Here is a 20,879-nt window from a genome sequence, read left to right on the forward strand (position 1 = left end):
ACAATAGTCATCAACTTGACGTCATTAGACCAGAACGAGCGTGGAGCGCAGGTGCAGCGAGTGGTCCGTCCAATATTATCTTCCCCCCACCGGTGTGAGTTCGTTACATCGGCGTGGCTACGGGTAAAACAGGAATTAAAAATTAGCAGGTGTATTATATGCAGCTTTTTTATATTGAGTTTTGGTCACAGCAGTTGAAATGGGAACAGAGGAGGGTAGTAAAGAAGAGTCTGTGGAGCTGTTCTGTCCGAGTGAAGAGGAAATTGAGAGGTGGATGGCCAGAGCTTTTGACATGGTGAGCTCGTGTTTTTAATCACTCCGTTAACTCTTCAGCCGAGTCACGACGACTTTGTTTGTTTTGTAAAATTTGCAGTTTTAAAGTAATTATTTAATTTTCATTTAAACTACTCGGTATGTGAACTACGAAGTTTCTATTTTTTATTTGCCTTATTGTATTGATTGAGGTATTGGTTATTTTTCTAGATAATTTTATATAGTAATGCTACTTAGATGTCTTTATTTGTATTTCAGTTTTTCTGTTATAGCCCTCTGATGCCCTTTTTCTGCTGTTTATCCAGGCTCTGATCATGTTTAGGGATTAAGTAGTGATATTATATACAGCTGGAAAAAAGTTTCTTTATAATAGTAAATAATAAATAATGTAAACATTTGTCAGATGTGGTCACACAGGTGTCTCCGTGAACCTCGTGGATGTTTGTAGATAGCACTGTGATCTGTAGTAAACAGGTGGAAGAGAGTGTAATGAAAATCAGAGAAAATCTGTGTGTGAATGAGAACGAGATAGGTGTAATAGTCAAGGTAGACGAGTATAAATACCTGAGGTCAACCATCCCAAGCAACAGACAGTGCACAAGAGAGATGAAGAAGAGAGTACAGCCAGGATGGAGCAGGTGGAGACGAGTGTCAGGGGTGATTGTTGACAGAAGGTCAGCAGCAAGAGTAAAAGTGAAGGTGATGGTAGTGAGACCTGCTGTGATGGTTTGGAGATGTGGCACTGAGAAAAATACAGGAGGCCGAGCTGAAGATGCTCAGATTTTCAGTTGCAGTGAGCAGGATGCACAAGATTAGAAATCAGAGGGAAAGCTTAAGTATTTGGAGATAAAGAGGCAAGGCTGAGTTGGTTTGGACATGTGCAGAACATTTACTGGATAAAGGGTGTTGAATGCAGAGTTGCCAGGCAAGGCCACAGAGGAGGTTCATGGATGTAGTGAAAGAAGGGTTAGTATGGCAGAGGAGGATGATAGAGATGGCAGGAGGCAGATGATCCACTATTATAATCCCTAAATCCTTAATAATTAGTGTATAATGTTAAAAATAATTTCATGTGCCTCCTTTATGATATTAAGAAATGTCTAAAAGTTTAATCTAGAGAACCCTAAAGACACCACGCTCTCAAAGCTGTGAGCTGCAGCCAGAGATCTGTGCACAGGTGTATTGGGGATTTTTCTCTTCTGAAGTTCTTCTTAACACTAACCAATTTTCCATCTTTAGTTGCTTCCTGTTAACTGCCTTTTTAAATGTGTTGCTGCAGGCGAAAGAAGCTCTGGAGAATGGAGAGGTGCCTGTCGGATGTCTCATGGTCTACAAAGACGAAGTTGTGGGGAAGGGAAGGAATGAAGTCAATGAGACTAAAAATGTAGGCAAAGTGTACAGCACAGTTATTTGTCTCTGCAAATGGAGATGTATGTATGAGTGGTCTTCTTTCAAAACTCATAAGTCAACAACTAAGACAAAGCAAAATGAATAAATTATAGAACTGATACATTAACTATTGGTGAGGAGAAGAAGAAATAATATATTGGTATATTAAAATGTAACAAGTTCAATAGTTTGAACAATTATCTGTTCAAACTATTGAACAAACAGGTCCCAGAGGGTCTGGGTTGATGGTCTCTGTACAGTAATCCCCCACTGTGTAGTTTGCTTTGACCGACCTAATTAGTTTCTGTAATCTGCGAGTGTCAGATCAATCACTGATCAATATTTGTCCTTAAGTAAGCCGGTGACTCTGCAATAGTGAGTCCTCTGCGGCGTGTGGAGTGAGAGCCCATAACTGAGAAAATCCTTTCATGGTGTGAACAGTTTTCCTTCCAAGTAAATGTGGCTCAAACTAAGGAAAAGTCCCCGCTGTCCCTGCATCATGTCTGATGAAAGATGAGCAAAAGGGAAAACACTTTGCTCCTTTTATTTGGTTGCTTGGGTCATTTTTGTCTTAAAGTCTGAATAGCATTATTTTTAAAGTCCATACAGGTACAGGAAATCCTTTCAGCTTTACATTTGAGTGCAAAGAGAGATGGTATCAAAAAGTGTTTTTACTGCTGAAGAAATTCAGAGTTAAAGCGTCACCTTATCTGGACCGAAGTGCAAAAAGTTCCCACCTGACCTCCACAGAATCAGCTGTGCTTTTTTGTTTAATGATTTCAGCCCATCTCATTAAATTACAAAGAGTCTTTTGTAAGTTTTGAAAGTTTCAGGGCTGAACCTCTGTTTAAAAACTGCAACCAAATCAATTTAAAGCCACTCTAAGGGTCACACTCGCCATTGGCTTTTGAGCATCAGTATGATGGGATATATCAGAGTTTCAATCAGCTGTTTAATGAAGTAGAGGAACAAATACCTGAGCGTCAACACGATACCTGAGGTTTGCATACGTTTCTTTGTGCGTGGTGGGTTTTTTCAGGCCACTCGGCACGCTGAGATGGTCGCTCTGGATCAGGTCCTGGACTGGTGTTGGCAAAGCAGCTTGGACGTGAAGAGCGTGTGCGAGCGGATAGCGCTGTACGTCACCGTGGAGCCATGCATAATGTGTGCTGCAGCGCTGCGCCTCCTCAGTATCCTCGCCTCACCTCTCTGCTAGTGTGTGTGTGTGTGTGTGTGTGTTGGGATTCAGTTGTTGTTCCTTTACCAGCTGTCAGACATCCCCGTGATCGTGTATGGCTGCAGGAACGAGCGTTTCGGAGGCTGCGGCTCAGTCCTGGATGTCTCCTCTGCAGACCTGCCTCACACTGGGACCCAGTTCAAGGTCAGTGTTTGCTCCTGATGTCTTTCTGGATTCCGCCTGCATGTTTGTGGAGTAGTTTGTGCTTCCTGCAGCTGAGTTCAGAAATCTTTAGGCAAGCAGATCAGCTCCTTTTCTGAATGGGATGTTCAAGAGTTACATGAATGTAAAGTCCTTGTGTGGTGCAGTGTGTATTATATGTGTGTGTGTGTTCAGTGTATTTCAGGTCACAGAGCAGAGGAAGCCGTAGACATGCTGAAGACTTTCTACAAACAGCAGAATCCAAATGGTGAAAAACAAAACCACTCTGCATGTCTTTTTTTTCTCCTCCTCATGCTCCATTATCAAAATGTTTTATATTTTCATACTTTACTGTTGCTTTTTTTACACTATTATTCCTTCTCTTCTTTTCTCACAGTGTTAAACTTTCTGTCTGTTTCAGCCCCCAAACCCAAAACAAGGAAGGAGTGATCTCCAAGAAACATCCTATTACAAGGATTTTTTTATAATATTATTAATTAAATTATATTTTACATACATTTTTGTCTATTGCTTTTTTTTTTTACTATTTGTCTAACCTTTTCTTTACCTATTAATATGACCTTAATAAAGGACATCTTATTTACAGTTAGAATTTAGCATTAGTGTTTCTGTTCATGCAGACTGCCACCAGAGGGCGCTATAGACCAGCGGTCTTCCTGTCACTGAACCTCCACATAGAAGAAATAAAACTATAGTCTTTGGACTAATAAATACTATATTTAAAAGAAATTTATGATATTTTCCAAAAGTAAAGGCTCAAGAATGTCAATAAGAAATAATTTTTAGGAAAGAGGAGGCAAATCTTCACTGGATGTTGTGTGGGTGAACTTTACACGCTCTTTTCTCCGTCTTGCGTATTGATTTGTATCGTTCAGAAGCACACTCTTGGCCTGCTTCAGCTCTAAATGTGATGCATACCACTTCCTGTGATATTTTTCCGAGAACGAGTCAGGCAGTGTGAGAAACTAAGGAAGTGTGCCTGAGAGCGCTTCTCAACGGGAGTGACCTTCACAGCTGCTCGTATAAGAGAAACACACATGCTGACACAATTCAGCTCGTTTCACTTCCTCTCAGACACACACACACTCTGTGGTGTGTCAGTTGGTAGCATTAGCAGTTAGGTTGTATTGACAGTGTCTGTGTGTGCGTTGCTGGGTATGTGTGTCTGTGTCATGTGTCCTGCTGTTTTTATTCCTCCCCCTGGCTCAAAAAAGGGATTGATGGAATTTAAACTTTTTTGCACTTTCTTTTGCTCTTTGTCTTTTCAAGGTTGTCACCACTTCCTTCCTGTCTCCTTCCTTCCTTTTTGTGGCTGATAACTTCCTTCCTTCCTTCTCCATTTCCGTCCTTTTATTTGTTAATTTCCCACTCCCCTTCTTTTCCATAATTTTGGAAAAGTAGTTTTTTGTCTTAACTTTCTTCTGCTTTCCGTCCTTTTTCTGCTTTTTACTTTTTTAATTTGCCATTCTCATTTTTTGCTATCTTAAAGTAGAAAGTTCTTTTATGTCACTGCATAATAAAATAATAATAATGATGAAACAGAATAACATTGTGCTAACACGATCAAGCTGCATATAATACACCTGCTAATTAGCACTAAGTGCTACATTTTAATCACCAAAACTGAAGCACAAACTTATTGAAGCTCAAAGCAGTTCATGTTATTTGTTACATAGTAATTCCATTAAAAATGCACCAAAAGCATAAATGTGACGTTCAGATCAGCGACTCTCTTTAGATAATAAGAGTTATAAGCTTTAGCAGTGATGCTTAGCAGACGGCTATCGCACATCAATAGTCTAATATTCCATAATGTTAGTTAGTTTGTTTTTCCCCCATATACTACACATGGCTTTCTGATGTGCTGTTTTGAAACTTTAAGATTTCTTAGACGTGACGAAGGAGGCCCTAATTGTTAAACTGGACGCTAATTGTCTAATTACTGACATCTCATTAGCCAATGAGTATATCATTTTGATACTACCGCCAATCCTTCATTTTAAAACACAAGAATCATTTTCTAAACAGCTTTAACTTTTTTAGCCTATATGACTAAAAATGAGTGACTGAGCCAATAAACTCAGCAGGAAAGTATTTACGGGGGTGAAGTCAGAAAGCTGTTTTTCCACAGACTCTTACAGGCCTGGAAGTTTTGTTTTGTTTTTATTTTTTGCATTCACAGCTATCGCCACACTTCCACATTGGCTTCATTTTTCCCTCCTACACATAATCCAGGTAGGCTACGCTGCACAAAAAAACTGTATTTATATTTATATATATTTATATGAAAGTTACACCTATGAAAGCTTTGCTGCTGACCTACAAATGAATCCTGTAGGATACACTTCTGTGATAAGATGCCTTTTATAGGGTGAATAAAATGCTTTCAGTCTTCTACAGGATCAAATCCATTAGGATTAGTTCCCATATCAGTTGGGATACTGATATGGGAACTAATCCCAATACTTTCTGTATTTCAGCTTAAAATTGACTTAAATATTACACTTTTAGAAGGAAATTGAACTAATCAAACACGGCAGTGGGATTTGAAAATACTTATGTGCCATTATCATTCCTCTTCTCACCTGTTTTTATTGCTGAGCTTGTCATTAGTTGGAATTGAACTTAACTTGAAAATTAAAGCAGTTAATGGCGAATGAAGTTTTCATCAAGAGTCACAACTAAAGTTTGGCTGTTCTATAGAATCTAATTTTGTGCAAATGTTGGTGTCGCCTCCTGCTGGTCGTTAGAAAGAGTACAGGTTTCTGGCACGTTCACGTGTTGTCTTTCATTTACAGTCTGTGATCTTAGATGGTGTGATGTTTTAAACTGCCTTCTTCCTTTTTCTTTCTTGTGTTAGCAGTTCCTCACCAGTTAATTTACTTCAGCGTTTTTCCACTTCCTTTTATGACCTTGTTCACTTTCCCCTTCATTCCCCCTTACTATCTCTTCTATCATACAGGGTTTTTTTTTATTTTCCCACTTCCACTTTTTCGTTCCTTTTATTACAAACTTGTAAAATACATGCACACGTTCCCACAATATTTTTTGTTTACTAAAATCATCACAAGAAGCAGCTGAGAATTTAAAGCCGCGTAGGTTTTCTCATGAACCCGTTTTCCTGAGGACAGTGAGCTCACAGATACATCAGATATATCAGATACACAGTTCTTTGTATTCACGTGAAACACGTGCCTCAGTCCAGCTCCTCTCTTCTCGTTAGCATGTAAATATATGCTAATACATGCAGAGCAGAATATTCGAGAATGTTTTAATGTGTCACCTCAGAGTGGAGGAGTTGATGTGTTAATGAAGAGACAGCGCGCACACACACACACAGAGCAGTGCAGGGTTGGCTGCGAGGCGCTAATGAACAGAGTGTGTTGTGTCAAACTCTCCTTTCCAAAACGACAGCGAGAGGAGTCTCACACAACCACACTTCTACACACACACACACACACACAATGGAGAACACCAAAAAAAGGAAAAAGCTGTGTAATACGAGATGTCACGTTGTGTAAAGGTGTTTTTATTATATTACTGTCACAAGAGAAGAGGTGTGTTTGTGTTCAAGGAGGACGCAGATGCGGGGGGAGCTTAGCTGCTGACAGGAAGTGTTGCATTGATGTGTTTTTTGTGGGTTCACAATTTTAACCTTTGCAGTCTAAAGAAATCGAACTAAAAGGGTCGTGCTCCACCTTTCTGCTCAGCACAGAGGGGGAGGCATCTTAGCTTCTGCCTCTGCTTTGTTTTGCAAATTCTTTTAAGTCAAATATGTTTCAATCAGTCTGCATATATTTACTTTATGGTCTTTATGGTCCTAACTGTCTGTTTTCTTTGTCACATCTGTCCAACATTGAGAAACCCACCGCATTACTTATTTTCTGTTTGTTCCCGCTTTATTATTTTTTTCTGCTTTGGTAATTTTCTGCACACATCAGTTTTATTTTCGTCTCCTTATTTAATTAGTTCCTCTTTCATTGTGGGTCCAACTGCTTCGGTTCCTTCTTTCATTCTTGACATATTTGCTTTCAGCCTCGCACATCTGGGCGACAGATCTCGATTTATTTTGTTCTGGTTTATTCAGCAGAGGCCTTGGCAATTTACAGCTAACGGGGTGTCATGAGTGTCATTCACATTGTGTCTTATTGTTGCTTGAAGTTTCCATTGTGACAGAGAGCTGGAAAACTCGGGCGCGGTGAATTCTTTCTCTCTTTGCTCACTGCTTTAACCCATCTCTGCTTGTGTGTGCGACCAGCATGGACACCGAGGCCAAATATTACAGACTTTATAAATCAAAGTAGTGTGTAGACTGTTAGCATCTTGTAATGTGTGTGGGTGTAATTAGGGATGAATTTATATTTCTATTCTTGGTTTTAGAGGCCTTATGAAGGTTTTATGACTAAACCGATGTTTTTATTAGTCTGATTATCTGATTATTATTCTCTAATTGGATGACTGAATTCTACCTGGTGTGTGAGTGATTATACGAACACTTTGTACCAATTGGAGGTCAGTTCGACCAAAACCTTGTGACTCAATCAAAAAAAAAAGTGTTAAGTGACACAGTAGGAGAAATGTATCATTCATTTTTGCAGAAAAGGCACATAAAGTGAAAAAGGGGGTGTGGCTTGAATCTTAAATGACAATGAATCTGATATGTTGCAGATATCAAATTCAAAATAAACCTTATTTCCTATCAAACTACCTTATTTGTTGAAGAAGATGTCGATGAATCTCACCATCATCCATGGGTTCAACTTCTTATATCAGTGTTGGTCGAGTTACTTGAAAAAAGTAATCAGTAACTAATTACTGATTACTTATTTTCAAAAGTAATTAGTTACTTAGTTACTTTTTAAAAACATGATACACAATCTGAATAAGTGATAAAGCGATGGATCTTTCAGCCCAGTTCTACTTTTTCTGCATAATCCATCATATAAAATGTAATCAAATGGAAAAGTCTCTTTTTAAAACTTGTTTTATTAGTTTTAATCTTTTAACTTTATGCATCAAGCAAACATTAAATTATATGCAACATTCTCTGACTGGAAGAAATTAGTTTATCATTTAAACCTATTTTCTGCACATTCCAGCACATAAAATAAAATCGTTTTTTGTGTTTCGGGGTTTTTTCGCTGTAAAAAGAAGTTTTCTTCCCACGCAGTGAACAGCGGACGCTAATGTTTTTGTCACTTTTACAGAATCAATCTCAAAGTAAGGTCAGTACTTCCACGCTTCAAACGCTGCACGCTCATCCTCTCTCCCGCACTCGATATATCATCCATTTTTGATCTGCACACAGCTGTTGTCACGAACGTCGCACTTGTTTATGTCATTGTCATAAAACACTCTCGCAAACGAAATCACGGTTTCGTAACGCAGCGTGCTTACGGGAAAGTAACAGTAATATAATTACCTTTTTTGCAATAGTAATCCCTTACTTTACTCGTTACTTAAAAAAGGTAATTGGATTACTGCCCATCTCTGTTGGCGACAGATGTAGTGAAGTACACACATTGGAGGACCTTTGATGAATCTGTCTTTCAGTCTCAAGTACAATATTCAGCTTTCAGACACCTTTTTTTTTTCCAGGTGTTTCTTTGATTAGATGTGTCGCCAGCTTTGCTGATGTTGTTGCAGGAAGCCTCGTCTCCCGTGACATGGTCTTGCTGTATTTCTTCAAATCAGATGGACTCTGGTCTATAGTATTCGGTAGTACTGACATAAATCTGATTGGCACACTAAAAAGGACAGAGTATGGTAAACGAGTCCAAGCATCACAGCTGAGCAGAGAGCACTAACTACTCTGTTAGATCCACTACTTCAATATAACTGCCAGGAAAAAGCTACTTTCTGTTGCCCCCTTTGTCACCATTTGACATACCTGTAAACGCCATATTACAGCTGTCCTGATTATTATCAGTGGCCTCCAACAGCATCAATCAGGCAGGTCATCATGTAAAGTGTGGCTGTATTTCCTGTCTTGTGACTTGCTATTAATATGTTTTGAACTTTGAACAGTTTGTTAAATCGACAGTCAGCCTCTGCACAGAGCTGCTGCGGTTGTAACTCGCAGCCAAGACGAACCTGTTCTCGTAAGTTTCTTTGGTTTTTTGCAGCATCGAGTGCAACTCTGGATTCACATGAAGAAAGAAAGTATTTTTAAATCAGACTTTATTGATAATTTACCGACCTCTAGTTTCTTTCACACATGTAGTGAGAGCGCAGGATGAATAGCACTAATAATAATAATAATAATCTTCAACACAGCACTGGTTTTCAATCATTATGAAGAAGCTAATAAAGAAATTTGTTCACTTGAATGTGCTCATTCCACAAAAACAAGTCCCATTAATGTGTGTTTCCTTTCCCTGCATACATGTGTTACATACACGTGTTTGCTGCATGTCAGAGTTGATGTCCTATGTTTTATGAAGATGTATGTATGTGCATATTTCGTCCATGTTTTGTCCTCGATCTGCAGGATGGATGCTTAGCTTTCGCTTCTGAGGAAACGAAAGAAAGCAAACAAAAAGATGAGCTCTCATTCATTACCTTTTTTTCTTCCTTATTTACATTTAATCGATGATGCATCTGTCTTCTTCTTTTTACTGCGTAATGTTATGGATAGAGTTCAAAAAGTACGTGTCTTTTCCACGTCCAGAGATGTCGCTTGTTTGTGTTCTGGTGCTGTCCTGTGAGCGCGGGGCAGGAGCAGTCCTCTGAAACGATTCTGAAGATCACTCACCTTTGACCTTTTCTTTGAGACAGAGACAAAAGGGGCCAGATTTAGTGAAAAAGATGGCAGGTGACCTTTATGTTACAAAAAATAGAAATCTGAGCATTTTTTGAGCAAAAACATGAGCCCGCACAGAGCCACCTTTGGTCCTTAGAGTGTAGGTGACACAGGTTAATGAGCAGGTGTGCGGCTACTCTTCAGAGCGCATTTATGATTATTTGGTCCTTTTAACTGTGCATTTTAAATAATATTATGTTTTTGTTGCATTTAAGAAGAAATGCTCATGTATAGGCACGCTGTGAACACACAGTTACTATAAAGATACATGTTTTTGTGCAAATTAATCAAACTAAGTGACCTAATTTAATAATAAATAAAATAGAATAGCTTTGAAAATACTACAAAAATAACAGTGACAAGCTTCATTTCTATAGCAAAGCACTCACAAGGTGCTCCACAATAAATAGCAGTGTTAAAACATTACAAAGTACGTAAAATGAGTAAACGTGAGGCTTGAACAAAATTATTATGAAACATCAAACAAAAGCCAGCCTCCACATTTTGTTTTGTTTATTTACTGAGGGGAACTGATTGTGCTGATCGTAAGAGGAAAATTGTTCCACAGTTTGGGCCAAAACGGCAAAAAGCAGCCAGATTCCAGCCCAGACCTGGAATCTATAACAGGAATTGATTGTCTGATCTGAGGGACTCAGGGTCGACATGTAGTGATTTTAAAGTAATCAGTGAAATTTTAAATTGGATTCTGTAGCGGATGGGAAGCCAGAGTAATTCTGCGAGGGCTGGAGTCGAGTGCTTGTGAGCGATATTTCTGCTGTGTTTTTTACTAACTGTAGACAGGAAACTGCTGCATCACTGAGGCATGTTTACAATGAGTTGCAATAATCTAATCAGAAGGAAATGAGGATATGGATAAGATGTTCGATTGCATTATTTGGAAGAACTGGTTTGACCTTTGCATTTGTAATCTGCGCACAGTGAGGCCGGACAAGACTTTTGATATACTGATTGAAACAGAGACGTTGACAGAAAAAAATTGCACAGGTTTCTAGGAAATTGCTTCGGGTCAGTTATCAGGACACTTTCAATATAATTTTGACTCAGGTCCACCCACAGACCAGGCATGCCGCTAAGCCAGCAGTGTTGGTGGTGAAAGCAAGAAATCTGTCCACTGTTGTTTGGATTTAGAGTCCAAAGCTAGGGGGACTCAAAACTAACCTTTTAAATACTAAACACCACAACTGAGCTTCAGATAAACTAAGAGGATAATGAACCAGGTCATAGACACAGACTGTGACTCGCATTTTAGTTGTCAAAACATGAACTTTTTTGTAAAATTCTGTGTATTTGTTGCATAGTTTTTGCACTTTCAGTGCATCTGGAAAGTATTCACAGCACTTCACTTGTTCCATATTTTGTTATGTTACAGCCTTTATATTCAACTTTAAAATTATGCACATAACACCCCATCATTTGAAAGTGAAAAAAGGTAGCTTGAAGTTTTTGCAAATGTATTAAAAACAAAAACGTAACATACACATAAGTATTCAGAGTCTTTGCTTAATACTTTGTTGAAGCATGCTCTTTTTAAGTACGAAGCTAAAAGCTTGGAACACATATTTATGGGATGTTTCTCTCATACTTCCTTGCAGAACCTCACAAGCTCCACCAGGTTGGATGGGGTGTGTAGATTCAAGTCTGGGCTCTGGCTGGGGCGCACAACGGCACTCAGAGAGGATCCTGAAGCCACTCCTTCCTTATTTTGGTCGTGTGCTTAGAGTTGTTGTTGGAAGATGAATTTTCGCCCCAGTCCAAAGTCCAGAGTGCTCAGGAGCAGGTTACCATCAAGGATGTCTTTCTTTTTGCTCTACTCATATGTCCCTCGACCCCAACTAGCCTCCCAGTTCTTCATGATGACAAACTTCCCCACAGCATCATGGAGCCTCTACCATGCTTCACCAGGTGATAAGTGGTGCCTAGTTTTGTTTGTGTTTAAATTAATTTGCAAGAATTTCAAGGTAACTCTTTACATTTTGTCATTATGGGGTACTGTGTGTAGAACTTTGAGGTAAAAAATGAATTTAACTCATTTTGGATTAGGGCTGTAACACAGTCAAATGTGGACCAAGTGAAGTGCGCTGAATCCTTACAGATGCACTGTAGAGAATGGAAAGAATCACTTACAGCAATGATGAGTGAAAATGACACTTGTTTTATTGCTAAAGAGCAGCGTGCAGCTACAGAGTCGCAGGTTCTGTCTTACGGCAACAATAAAAAGGTTTCCGCTCTTAAGCGTCTGTCCTTGTGTGTTTTCAGATCTCTGCTTGGAGCCTGATTTTGACTCTGTCGTCTCTGAGAAGCTTGTATCTAGTGACCGTTATTTTACAACGTTCGATTGGTTCTGAATCACATTTTATTCAACTTGAAAATAACAAAATAATTTCTTATTATTTCTTATTACTTCAAAAGGATGTTTTACGAATTTAGCCCTCGATGTGTGACAGCTGAAAGGATTTTTGAGACTCAAAATGTGGTTTTAGTGTCAGGGTTACAATTGGGTTATGGTTATGGTAGGTTTAGGGTCAGCATTAGGCATTCATTTTTGATGCTTAGGGTTAGGGTAAGTGGCTATGGAAAGCATTATGTCAATCAGATGTCCCCACAAGATATAAATGCCCAGTGTGTGTGTGTGTGTGTGTGTGCGTGTGTATACCTGTGTGTGGTTTCTCCCAGATGTAGCTGTTGAGGATTTCTCCGAGGACATAGAAGACACCAATTACTGCCATCATTGCACTGAAGAAGGCGACTCGAGCTACGGGTGCGATGCGCTCCAGCACCGGGTACACCCACACGCCCGTCACCTGGTGCACCCAACATGTCCTGAGCAAGCAGAGATATTGATGGGCTTTATTTTACACATCAGTTACTATACTGTAGTCCTTTGGCTTAAGTTGAACTAGAGGTAGACTGGATGCTACACTGACTATTAATGTATTCTGTGGCATAATAAAACCAGTAGATTTCACCGCAAAGCTAAACATACGGAATTGTTGTTTGATTACATACTGCACCTTTAATTCTCCCATACTGCTAAATGTCAAGGCACTTCACTTGTTACTTATTTAGGACGTGTGGTGTACGCGGCATTTATTGACTGCTGAGAAGAGTAAACATTCATTACCAGAGGATATATCCCACACCGAAGCAGCACACCGCCGCCAGACCCCACAACCTGCTGGGATACCGATGGTGGGTGGTCCGCATCTCGATGATGATGAAGGGAAGGACAGTGGTGTGCTGAGCGAAAGAGAGGGGAACAGATGAAGGTAAGGATAGCTTCAAAACAGTAAACATCTTTCTGGCATTCATTGAGAGGTTTCTCTTGAACTACCCAAAACCAACAAAAGCAAAAATGGGAATTAGGGAACTAATTGCCATTTTTGGCATATTGTACCCAATATTCATCGCAGCTACATCATGGACAAGGCTCAGTGCAGACTTAAATCGAAAGATGGTAAAGTGACTGCTGAAGCTAGTTAAATCTTTGAAAAAGAAGTGCTTTCCTTTTCAAAGATTATTTTATATTACTAAACCAAAGGCTTCCAGTTTCAAAAAGTCACAGTTACACAAAACATCAGGAAAAAAAGTTCACAAATCTTACAATCCTTACAGGACAAGAAGGTTACGGCTTAGTTTTAACCTTGGGGTGCTGAAGGCCACGGAAACACTAGCATGATAATTAACATGGCTGGAGTAGAGACTGAAGATTTTTAAGACTGAGATGATATCCTAAAAGTTTCATTTTCAAGTTAATTTAATTGAAAACGACTTTATTATATTTTTTTTGTTCATACTGTGATTTAATTTTTTTACCAGCTTGATAAGGTTGAAGTCATAATGACGTGGATAAGAAAAAACGAAAGGATTTTAAAACGCTTTTTGATTGAAGCTTAAGTTCCTTTATTTAGAAACAACCACCTAATGGCCATTTGTGGTACTGCACATGAAAGCAGCCAAGCTATAAACAGCTAACACTTTATTATTATTGTCATCACCATTATTGGAAAAATCTCGATTATGAAGACAGAGCCATGACTCTATTCTGCTCTGTATTCCTTTATCCAACCAGCAAAACAAACAAGGAAATAACACACTATCCACCAGCGTTTAATTTTCTTTAATTGATTCATTTCTGCAGTCCCAGAAGTCCAGAAAAACTGGAATAAAATAAATAAAATAAGATCCCTGTACTCTTTTTACATTACATGTAACCCCAATTGTCACTGGTTTGGTCTGTTTTTAATTATTCATTCATCTCTAAATACAGAATGTGTGTGTGTGTGTGTGTGTGTGTGTGTGTTCAGGCACCAGAGTTATCCATCTAAACACAAAAGTGCCATTTAATGGAGGTCACGACATGTGGTGCTATTTTCTCTGAAGCCATTTCTCACAAAAACACATGAGAATTGTCATTAATGTGACACACTCACAGCTGTTTGCACACGCACAAACACACACTTCCTGCATGCTTGTAACATCTGTCTTATTCATAATCCACCAAACATCACTAATTCAATCATTTCATCCCACTATTAAAGTCCACTAGTGTGCACTACTATCCAGCAGGGGGCACTCACACACATGCCTACAAACCAAAAATCAAGCATAATTGTCTCAGTAGAGTTTAAACCTCTTACTTCACTTGCTCTCAGAGGAGCACAGCTGTCGATCGGTGTGTGTGTGTGTTTGTGTGTGTGTGTGTGTGCGTGCCTAACCTGAGAAGTGTCAAACAGTTGAGCCTTTTAGTCTCCAGCAGTTGAGCTTGTCGGATTTGTTATGTTACAATGGGATGATGTTCCCAGACGGACAGCTGGGAGTGATGCTGTTTGTACGATGCTGTGGGCTACAGTGGATGTACACGCTGGTGCATTTCTCCTATAAGAATTCTTTATAAGGAAATTCATAAACAATAAATGCCTGCATCAATGTGAACAGCTAAAAATGGAGTACCCAGCCACAAACTGAAGAAACAGCTGTAACAGAGGCGCAAAAGACAACAAAACTGTAATTCAATCAATTAGCTACACAATTATGCAACAGTATCCACGCTTCACTCAACAAAGTAACAGATTAGCGGCTCCTGTGCGAGTGACTCAGCGTATCTCAGCAGGTTCACTGTAGGAGATGATCTCTGCTGGTGTGTGAGAAAAGTCGCTGCAGTGACAGAAACTGAACGCTTTCAAGTGCCACCTTAGTTACTCATGCATAAAGTTCAGGTAAGCAGTAAATTATGAAGGATCCATATGGTTAAAAATAAGTAGCCTTAAAATGTAAATAATTTCTGCCATTTATGGTTTCCTCTTTATATTCACATGCCGCAAGGGCCAGAAGGTACGAATGCTAATGCGCACCACGTTCACCGTTTTATCATCAACATTCGACAACATCTTTGGCTTTGTAGGTGGGATCATTTTGTGCAGAAACAATCATATGAAATGCCATTTTTATGTGAGAACCTGAAGCGGAAAGATTGGTTTAACAGAGGAAGTTGATAACTTCTGCCATTATCTCAGATGGGTTTCAGACATGTCTGTGAAGGTTCTCAGTCATCCAGGTCATCGTAGTCAAAGGAGCTTGCAAAGAAAAGCGTCTGGACTTCTTTAAGTTGCTTAAGTTGCTTCAGCTAAGACAGAATGATCGGCTGAGTTTTTTGTAGTTTAGCCCTCTGCTCTACCTTGTGAGCTGTAAATGTCTCAAATAAATCAGTATATACATTTCGACACAGGAAAACAATAAGTGACCTTCAGATTACAGCAGAATTTCAGTGTTAAGTGTTCAGTATTAAACTTCTCATTATCTGAGAGACAGGATGTGTATGTAGCATACATGCCAGTAAGTAACAACACTGCATCATTTACAGAAAACAATCTTTATCAGATCAATAAGTGGAGTGGCCCACACTGATTAGCATCACTTTCGTTTTTCCCAGCCTGATTAGCTGATCTTGTGGCTTTACAGCCAGACTGAAGAGCAGACAGAGCTAAGTGATGGCTGGTGCTGGATTTTTTTTACAGTTCATAAATACATTTCAAAACAACCACCTTACAAATAAACGAATGAATCTAAAAAGAAAAAAACAGCAAGGAAATCAGTAAGTGGTAATCTTTCCTTCAATCATCAACGGTAGCATGACTTTTGTGGCTTGCCAGGCTTTAATCAGATGCTTGCATAACACCAAATGATTATATAATAATGCAGCCAATATGCATAATTTCTAAAGTCCCTGAAAGCTACACAGGCTACAAACAAGTGACATACCCATACTCGCTGCAGCTTACAGCCTTCTGAAGAACCACAAAGTGCATTTGGACTAATGAGCTGATCACGATGATTATATATGTACACTACGGTGCAATACAAACATGTAGACTTTGTTTATCTCAGTCAATGCTTCTGAATGAAACTGGAGAAAATTGTCCAGTCTGGCCACAGTGCTATTAAGCAGTTTCAAGGTCTCTTGCTAGCTAACATGTGGTGCACGAACAATGAAACCGGATTCATTTCTAATCAAAGTCGCAAATTAAGTGGAGCGAAACGAGGGAAGCTTGCAAATAATAAAAAGAAAATTGAAAAATAACTCCTAAGTATGTCATTGCGTGTTTTCACAAGCTTACCATTAAATTAAAATATTTAAAATTTTAATCCATGTGACAGATTCTTTCATTTACTAAATATCGTGTTTAAAAGTGAATTTAAGCAGGACGCATGAGGCCCACTCACTGGCTGTGAATTCACCGGACAATGTGTGCAGTTGGACATCACAAAGTCTTTGCGCTTGAGAATTAGCAGGCAAAAACAACAGATTATTCCCAATCTATCTACTGTATATATCCACAAATATCACACATGCACCTTCTTCAAAGTGGGTCAGAAAAGTTCAAGGCTGCTGTGCATGTCTTAAAATGGCTTTAGTTTCTGTGTCTGTAGGGAATCGGAAGGTTTTGACGTTCAGTTACAGTTTAGCAATTCTCAAACATTCTAAGTGGTTTTCACAGCAAATTAAAAATTTCTGAGTGTCTATTTGTGAACGCAGCACTGATCTGTACACTGACCGCGGTGTCAAAGCCTGACCTTGACTCCTTTTCAGGCTTCCCTTGAAGCACTCGGAAAGGTCAGCGTGGAGATGCCAAGAATGCACAAACTGAGTAACAATATAGCTCTGTCTCCTAGGGTCTTAAATTTTAGGTTTCTCCTCCTTCATTGTACTGTACACACAGACACACAAGCAAATGTCCTGACGCTGCATTTTTCCCCCGTGCGCCTCAGAGGAATTCCAGTCTCCCGGTCAAGTATAAGTTTAGTATCTGCTGAGAGGACGCGTAAATAATACTCCCTTTATTCCCTCTGTCCCTCTCGCTCTCTATTTTTGCTCCTGTGTCTCTTCCTTTGTTGTTCTCTCTCTCACCCTCTCTATGTCCATCTCCCCCCAGGAGGTTTGCGGTTACACTCCAGCAGCCAGCTTTCGGCCTCCATGGAAAATCCCCCCTCGCCGGCAAACAGCAGTGGTGCGATCCTGTGGTCTGGGGCTAAAAATGGGACAAACCATCTCACACAGAAATACACAGCTGGGGGCCGGGTGGGGTCACATGACTGAGGGCAGCTTCGCGAGGTCAAACATCTTCCAGCGGCAACGAACCGCTGAAACTGATGCATCAGAAAAAAAAGCTTTACTGTGGGAAAGGATTTAAAAGGAAACCATCTGACTCGCAAGTTCGAAATTCACCAAAATCAAAAGAAAACATTTTATTCGAGAAACACTAACCATGCTATTGATTGGCTCTTGATCAAGGTGCTACGGCTGAAATTATGACACTCAAGTGGTAGTTAGTATAACAAGTAGGCAACTTTGGTAATTTTTGCATCACTGCAATCATCAGTGGGTTTTAAATTAAACGATCAAGATGTGACTGAAGTGCAGACTTTCAGTTTTAATTCAAAGGCTTAAAAAAGTATTACATTACTGATTACAAATTACAGCCTTTTTTTAGTCAGAGCAGTCCTCTGTTTTCAGAAGCTCAAAGGTAACTGAACAATTGATTGACAACCAGTATCATGACCAGTTGAGGCCTGTTTCCTTGTTATTCCAAGACAAATTAAGCAGACAAGAGATCTTGAGGTAAACTTGCACTTGGAAGCATTTCACAGGAACTGGAAATATTAGATCCAAAGAAGGAACGTCAGCTAAGCAACAGCAAATGCCTAGAAAATGTGGATGATTGCAGAATTCTGTCCATGGTTAAGGAAAACCCGCTTCCCAACAGCTGAACAATCCAAGAATATGGTGCACCTACCTCACTGGAGGTTTCATTCTCCAAGTCTACAATCAAGACATGCCTTCATGGATGGAAATACAGAGGTTTTACAACAAGGTGCAAACCACTGGCTACACCCAAAACAACAAGGTCAGATTAGACTTTGCCAGAAAACACTTAAAGAGCCTGCAAAGTACAGAGAAAAAAATCTTAGGATAAACCCACTAAGGGTTTATTGATGATGTGACTGCTGACAGAAGGAGCCGGATGAATTCTGAAATGAATATGTTTGGGTAACCTTGAAAAAATAAAATTCATGATTGCATTCATTGTATCCAGGGATACTGTGGTGGGTATTATTCTTTCAGAGTAACTGATGATGAAAGTATTAACTGGTTACAGCTCGTTTTACTAGCCGTGTCCACTTTGATCAGTTTAATTTTCCCATGTGTTTATTTAAATGTATGAGAAATATATGATTGGTGTATAAAATATTGAGTGAGTGCCATTCTAGACCAACACAACTTCTTAACTCTCCACAATAACATCAAATTGACTCTTTTATTAAGTTAAACTGACACTTTTCATATCTTTGCAAACTTTTGTAACCTGAAGAGAATTCAAAATAAACTTCAGTGGGTTTGGGGGGAAATATTTCCCTCCCTATAGTTACAGCTTTAGAGTTTAAGCAGTCAGAGGGAAGCAGCTGATGCAGAGCTCATTGCTTAGTCTTTTAACCCTGCACTGATAAAGGTTTTTAACTGAACTCAAGCTGAACTCTGAAAATCAAAAGATAAGTCTCCTGTTGACATTTTTCTCAGCTTTCCAACTAAAGGAGCTTATCATGTCACAGAGGGACAATCCAGTTACACTTTCTATCACTCACTGAAAACGTGTGTGAACTTGAATGATCCTGCGGCAACACTGCCAGTATTTAGCATGATGTTTTTCTTGGAATAAGTTGCATATTTAACACCAATATTAAAGTTTCTTTTAGCTATCTTCTACTTCTGAAGCCTACTCCAGAGTACTGATCTTTAATGAAGCCAAATGCCCAAAATGTTTTGATAAACTTAACTCTTTGCTTTATTGCATCAACTAAAGGTAAGTAAGACAAAAGAAGTGAAAGCCCTAAAAAATTACAGTATCTCAAGACATTTGCACAGTACTGCACCTTAAATAACTGTAATAGTAAAATTGGCAAAAACCTGCAGCACTAAGTAGCATTTTCAATTTCCCCAAATCAAAAACGATGCTTTCAGTTTGCTTGTTTTAATCAACCCACAATTCTTGCCTCCGAAATTAGTCAGTCTTGGATAATAAAACAGCAGCAGCTCACCTTCTCACTGTGGAGAAGCAATTTCTGATAATTTCCTCTCATTTGACATCACTGCAGCTCCACATGATATGTAAAAGGTAAAAATAGGTTTTCACATTGGCACAGCGAATGAGTCTGACGAGCACACACGGAGTGATAACGATGCAGGCTGAGCAGACAAGAGATGAAGGTTAAGTGTGGATGCTGAATGAGGCTTCTGTGCATGTGTGTGTTTGTGTGTGTGTGTACTGAAACTCCACAGCCAGAACCAGAAGAGCTTTAATAACAAAGCAATGACTGTGTGTGTGTGTGTTTGTGTGTGTGTGTGTGTGTGTGTGTGTGTGCGTGCGTGTGTACGTGCCATAAGTCAATGGTGTCAGACCCAGTGTGAGGCTATAATCCCCTGTTGCTAGGAGAAACCTTGTGGTGTGTGTGTGTGTGTTTGCCTTTATAAACTGCAAGATTAACAGAAAAAGAAAACACACACACTATCAATCTGCTGGTTTTGCTACACTTATGAACACACTGCTTTGGCCACCATGGAGAAGCCTGACCCTCTGTGGGGCTGGGACACTTCTGTTTTAAGTATACAAGGATATAAATATAAATAAATGATGGTCAGTGTTTTTGTTGTTATTTGTGTAGTTTTCCTAGACACCAACACTAAGCACAATGATGGAACAGGATCCCATCCTTGTACTTATATTCTCCACATTTCCTGAATTTCTTTCAGCTTCGGTGTGCGAGCCTCTGCTGTGTGCCGCTGTCATTTACAGCCATGCTCTTTGGAAGCCTTTCTCTCTTGACTCTTGACTACCATGTCTCACAGTGTGCGCTTCTTATTAGAGTTTTATATCTTTTAAGAGTTCTTAATTATCTTTATCTTATTTTATTTTCATTTAGTTTCCAAAGTTGTTTTGCTTGTTTCACTTTGTCTTCTGTTGTTAAGAAATGCACAGTAAGACAATAATAAAAACACTAGACACAGTCAAGCAGGCTGTAAAACCTATAAAAAAGACCTCTGAATTGTTACTTTCAGTGTAAAGAAATGTCTGAAATGTCTTGAGAAAAAAAAGGCAATTTTAATAATACCTCTCACTTTATCAACATTATAAAGAAACAAACCTCTCTTTTAAATGGTGAGTAAGAAGGAATTTTTCTTTTATTAAACTGAATATTAACAATAAAACAAATTAATTTTCTTGCAGTTAATGGTTCATCAGCTTCTCTGGTATATGAAGTTAATTCTTACCTCCTCTTACACATAATGCAGAACCAAGCCAGTCCACATCCAGGGCTTAAAAAATGTATCTAAGATGCTGGTTTTACATAAAATACATGAACATCCCTTTAGTAAAAGGACTGATTTATTAGAGCCCACCTAATGTAGCATACTTAAGACTGATACTGATGCTAATATTCAGT

General features: G+C 39.2%; 2 protein-coding genes and 1 long non-coding RNA gene across 4 annotated transcripts in view; 2 read left to right on the plus strand and 1 right to left on the minus strand.

The window, feature by feature from the left end:
- The first annotated feature begins 14 nt into the window (after positions 1-14).
- Positions 15-3,558, plus strand: adat2 (adenosine deaminase tRNA specific 2). 2 transcript variants are annotated; one of them, XM_086265073.1, is made up of 7 exons: positions 15-123; positions 192-295; positions 1,553-1,657; positions 2,702-2,852; positions 2,937-3,043; positions 3,236-3,308; positions 3,462-3,558. In XM_086265073.1, exons 2-7 carry the CDS (start codon positions 200-202, stop codon positions 3,488-3,490), a joined length of 561 nt encoding a protein of 186 aa, XP_086121199.1. In that variant the 5' UTR covers positions 15-123; positions 192-199; the 3' UTR covers positions 3,491-3,558. The 2 variants fall into 2 exon arrangements, with proteins under 2 accessions (XP_086121199.1, XP_086121200.1); XM_086265074.1 differs by having other exon boundaries at positions 49-295; positions 3,246-3,308.
- A 4,662-nt stretch (positions 3,559-8,220) lies between these two features.
- On the plus strand, positions 8,221-19,108 carry LOC147313116 (uncharacterized). The gene is made up of 4 exons (XR_015125151.1): positions 8,221-11,786; positions 12,558-12,664; positions 12,951-13,150; positions 17,315-19,108. It is a non-coding gene; the product is annotated as an uncharacterized LOC147313116 (long non-coding RNA).
- Positions 9,227-20,879, minus strand: part of aig1 (androgen-induced 1 (H. sapiens)) — a 29,485-nt gene continuing 17,832 nt past the window's right edge. The window contains exons 4-6 of the mRNA XM_086265075.1: positions 13,006-13,121; positions 12,538-12,704; positions 9,227-9,827 (exon numbers count right to left, since the gene is read on the minus strand). Of these exons, the coding sequence (XP_086121201.1) occupies positions 9,808-9,827; positions 12,538-12,704; positions 13,006-13,121 (303 nt within the window). The 3' untranslated portion in view covers positions 9,227-9,807. The remainder of the gene's footprint in view (positions 9,828-12,537; positions 12,705-13,005; positions 13,122-20,879) is intronic.

Source organism: Aulonocara sp. 'chitande type north' Nkhata Bay, linkage group LG15 (genome assembly GCF_057382095.1).
Source record: "Aulonocara sp. 'chitande type north' Nkhata Bay isolate Kocher_YH1m ecotype deep benthic linkage group LG15, A_spYH_male_GT1.1, whole genome shotgun sequence".
Taxonomy (NCBI): domain Eukaryota; kingdom Metazoa; phylum Chordata; class Actinopteri; order Cichliformes; family Cichlidae; genus Aulonocara; species Aulonocara sp. 'chitande type north' Nkhata Bay.

What these genes read in the sequence shown, in the direction of transcription:
- adat2 (XM_086265073.1), top strand. Translation starts at nt 200, where the DNA reads ATGGGAACAGAGGAGGGTAGTAAAGAAGAGTCTGTGGAGCTGTTCTGT. An exon ending in TGGCCAGAGCTTTTGACATG is followed by an intron (nt 296 to 1,552) that starts GTGAGCTCGTGT and finishes GTGTTGCTGCAG; the next exon opens with GCGAAAGAAGCTCTGGAGAA. An exon ending in CAAACAGCAGAATCCAAATG is followed by an intron (nt 3,309 to 3,461) that starts GTGAAAAACAAA and finishes TGTCTGTTTCAG; the next exon opens with CCCCCAAACCCAAAACAAGG.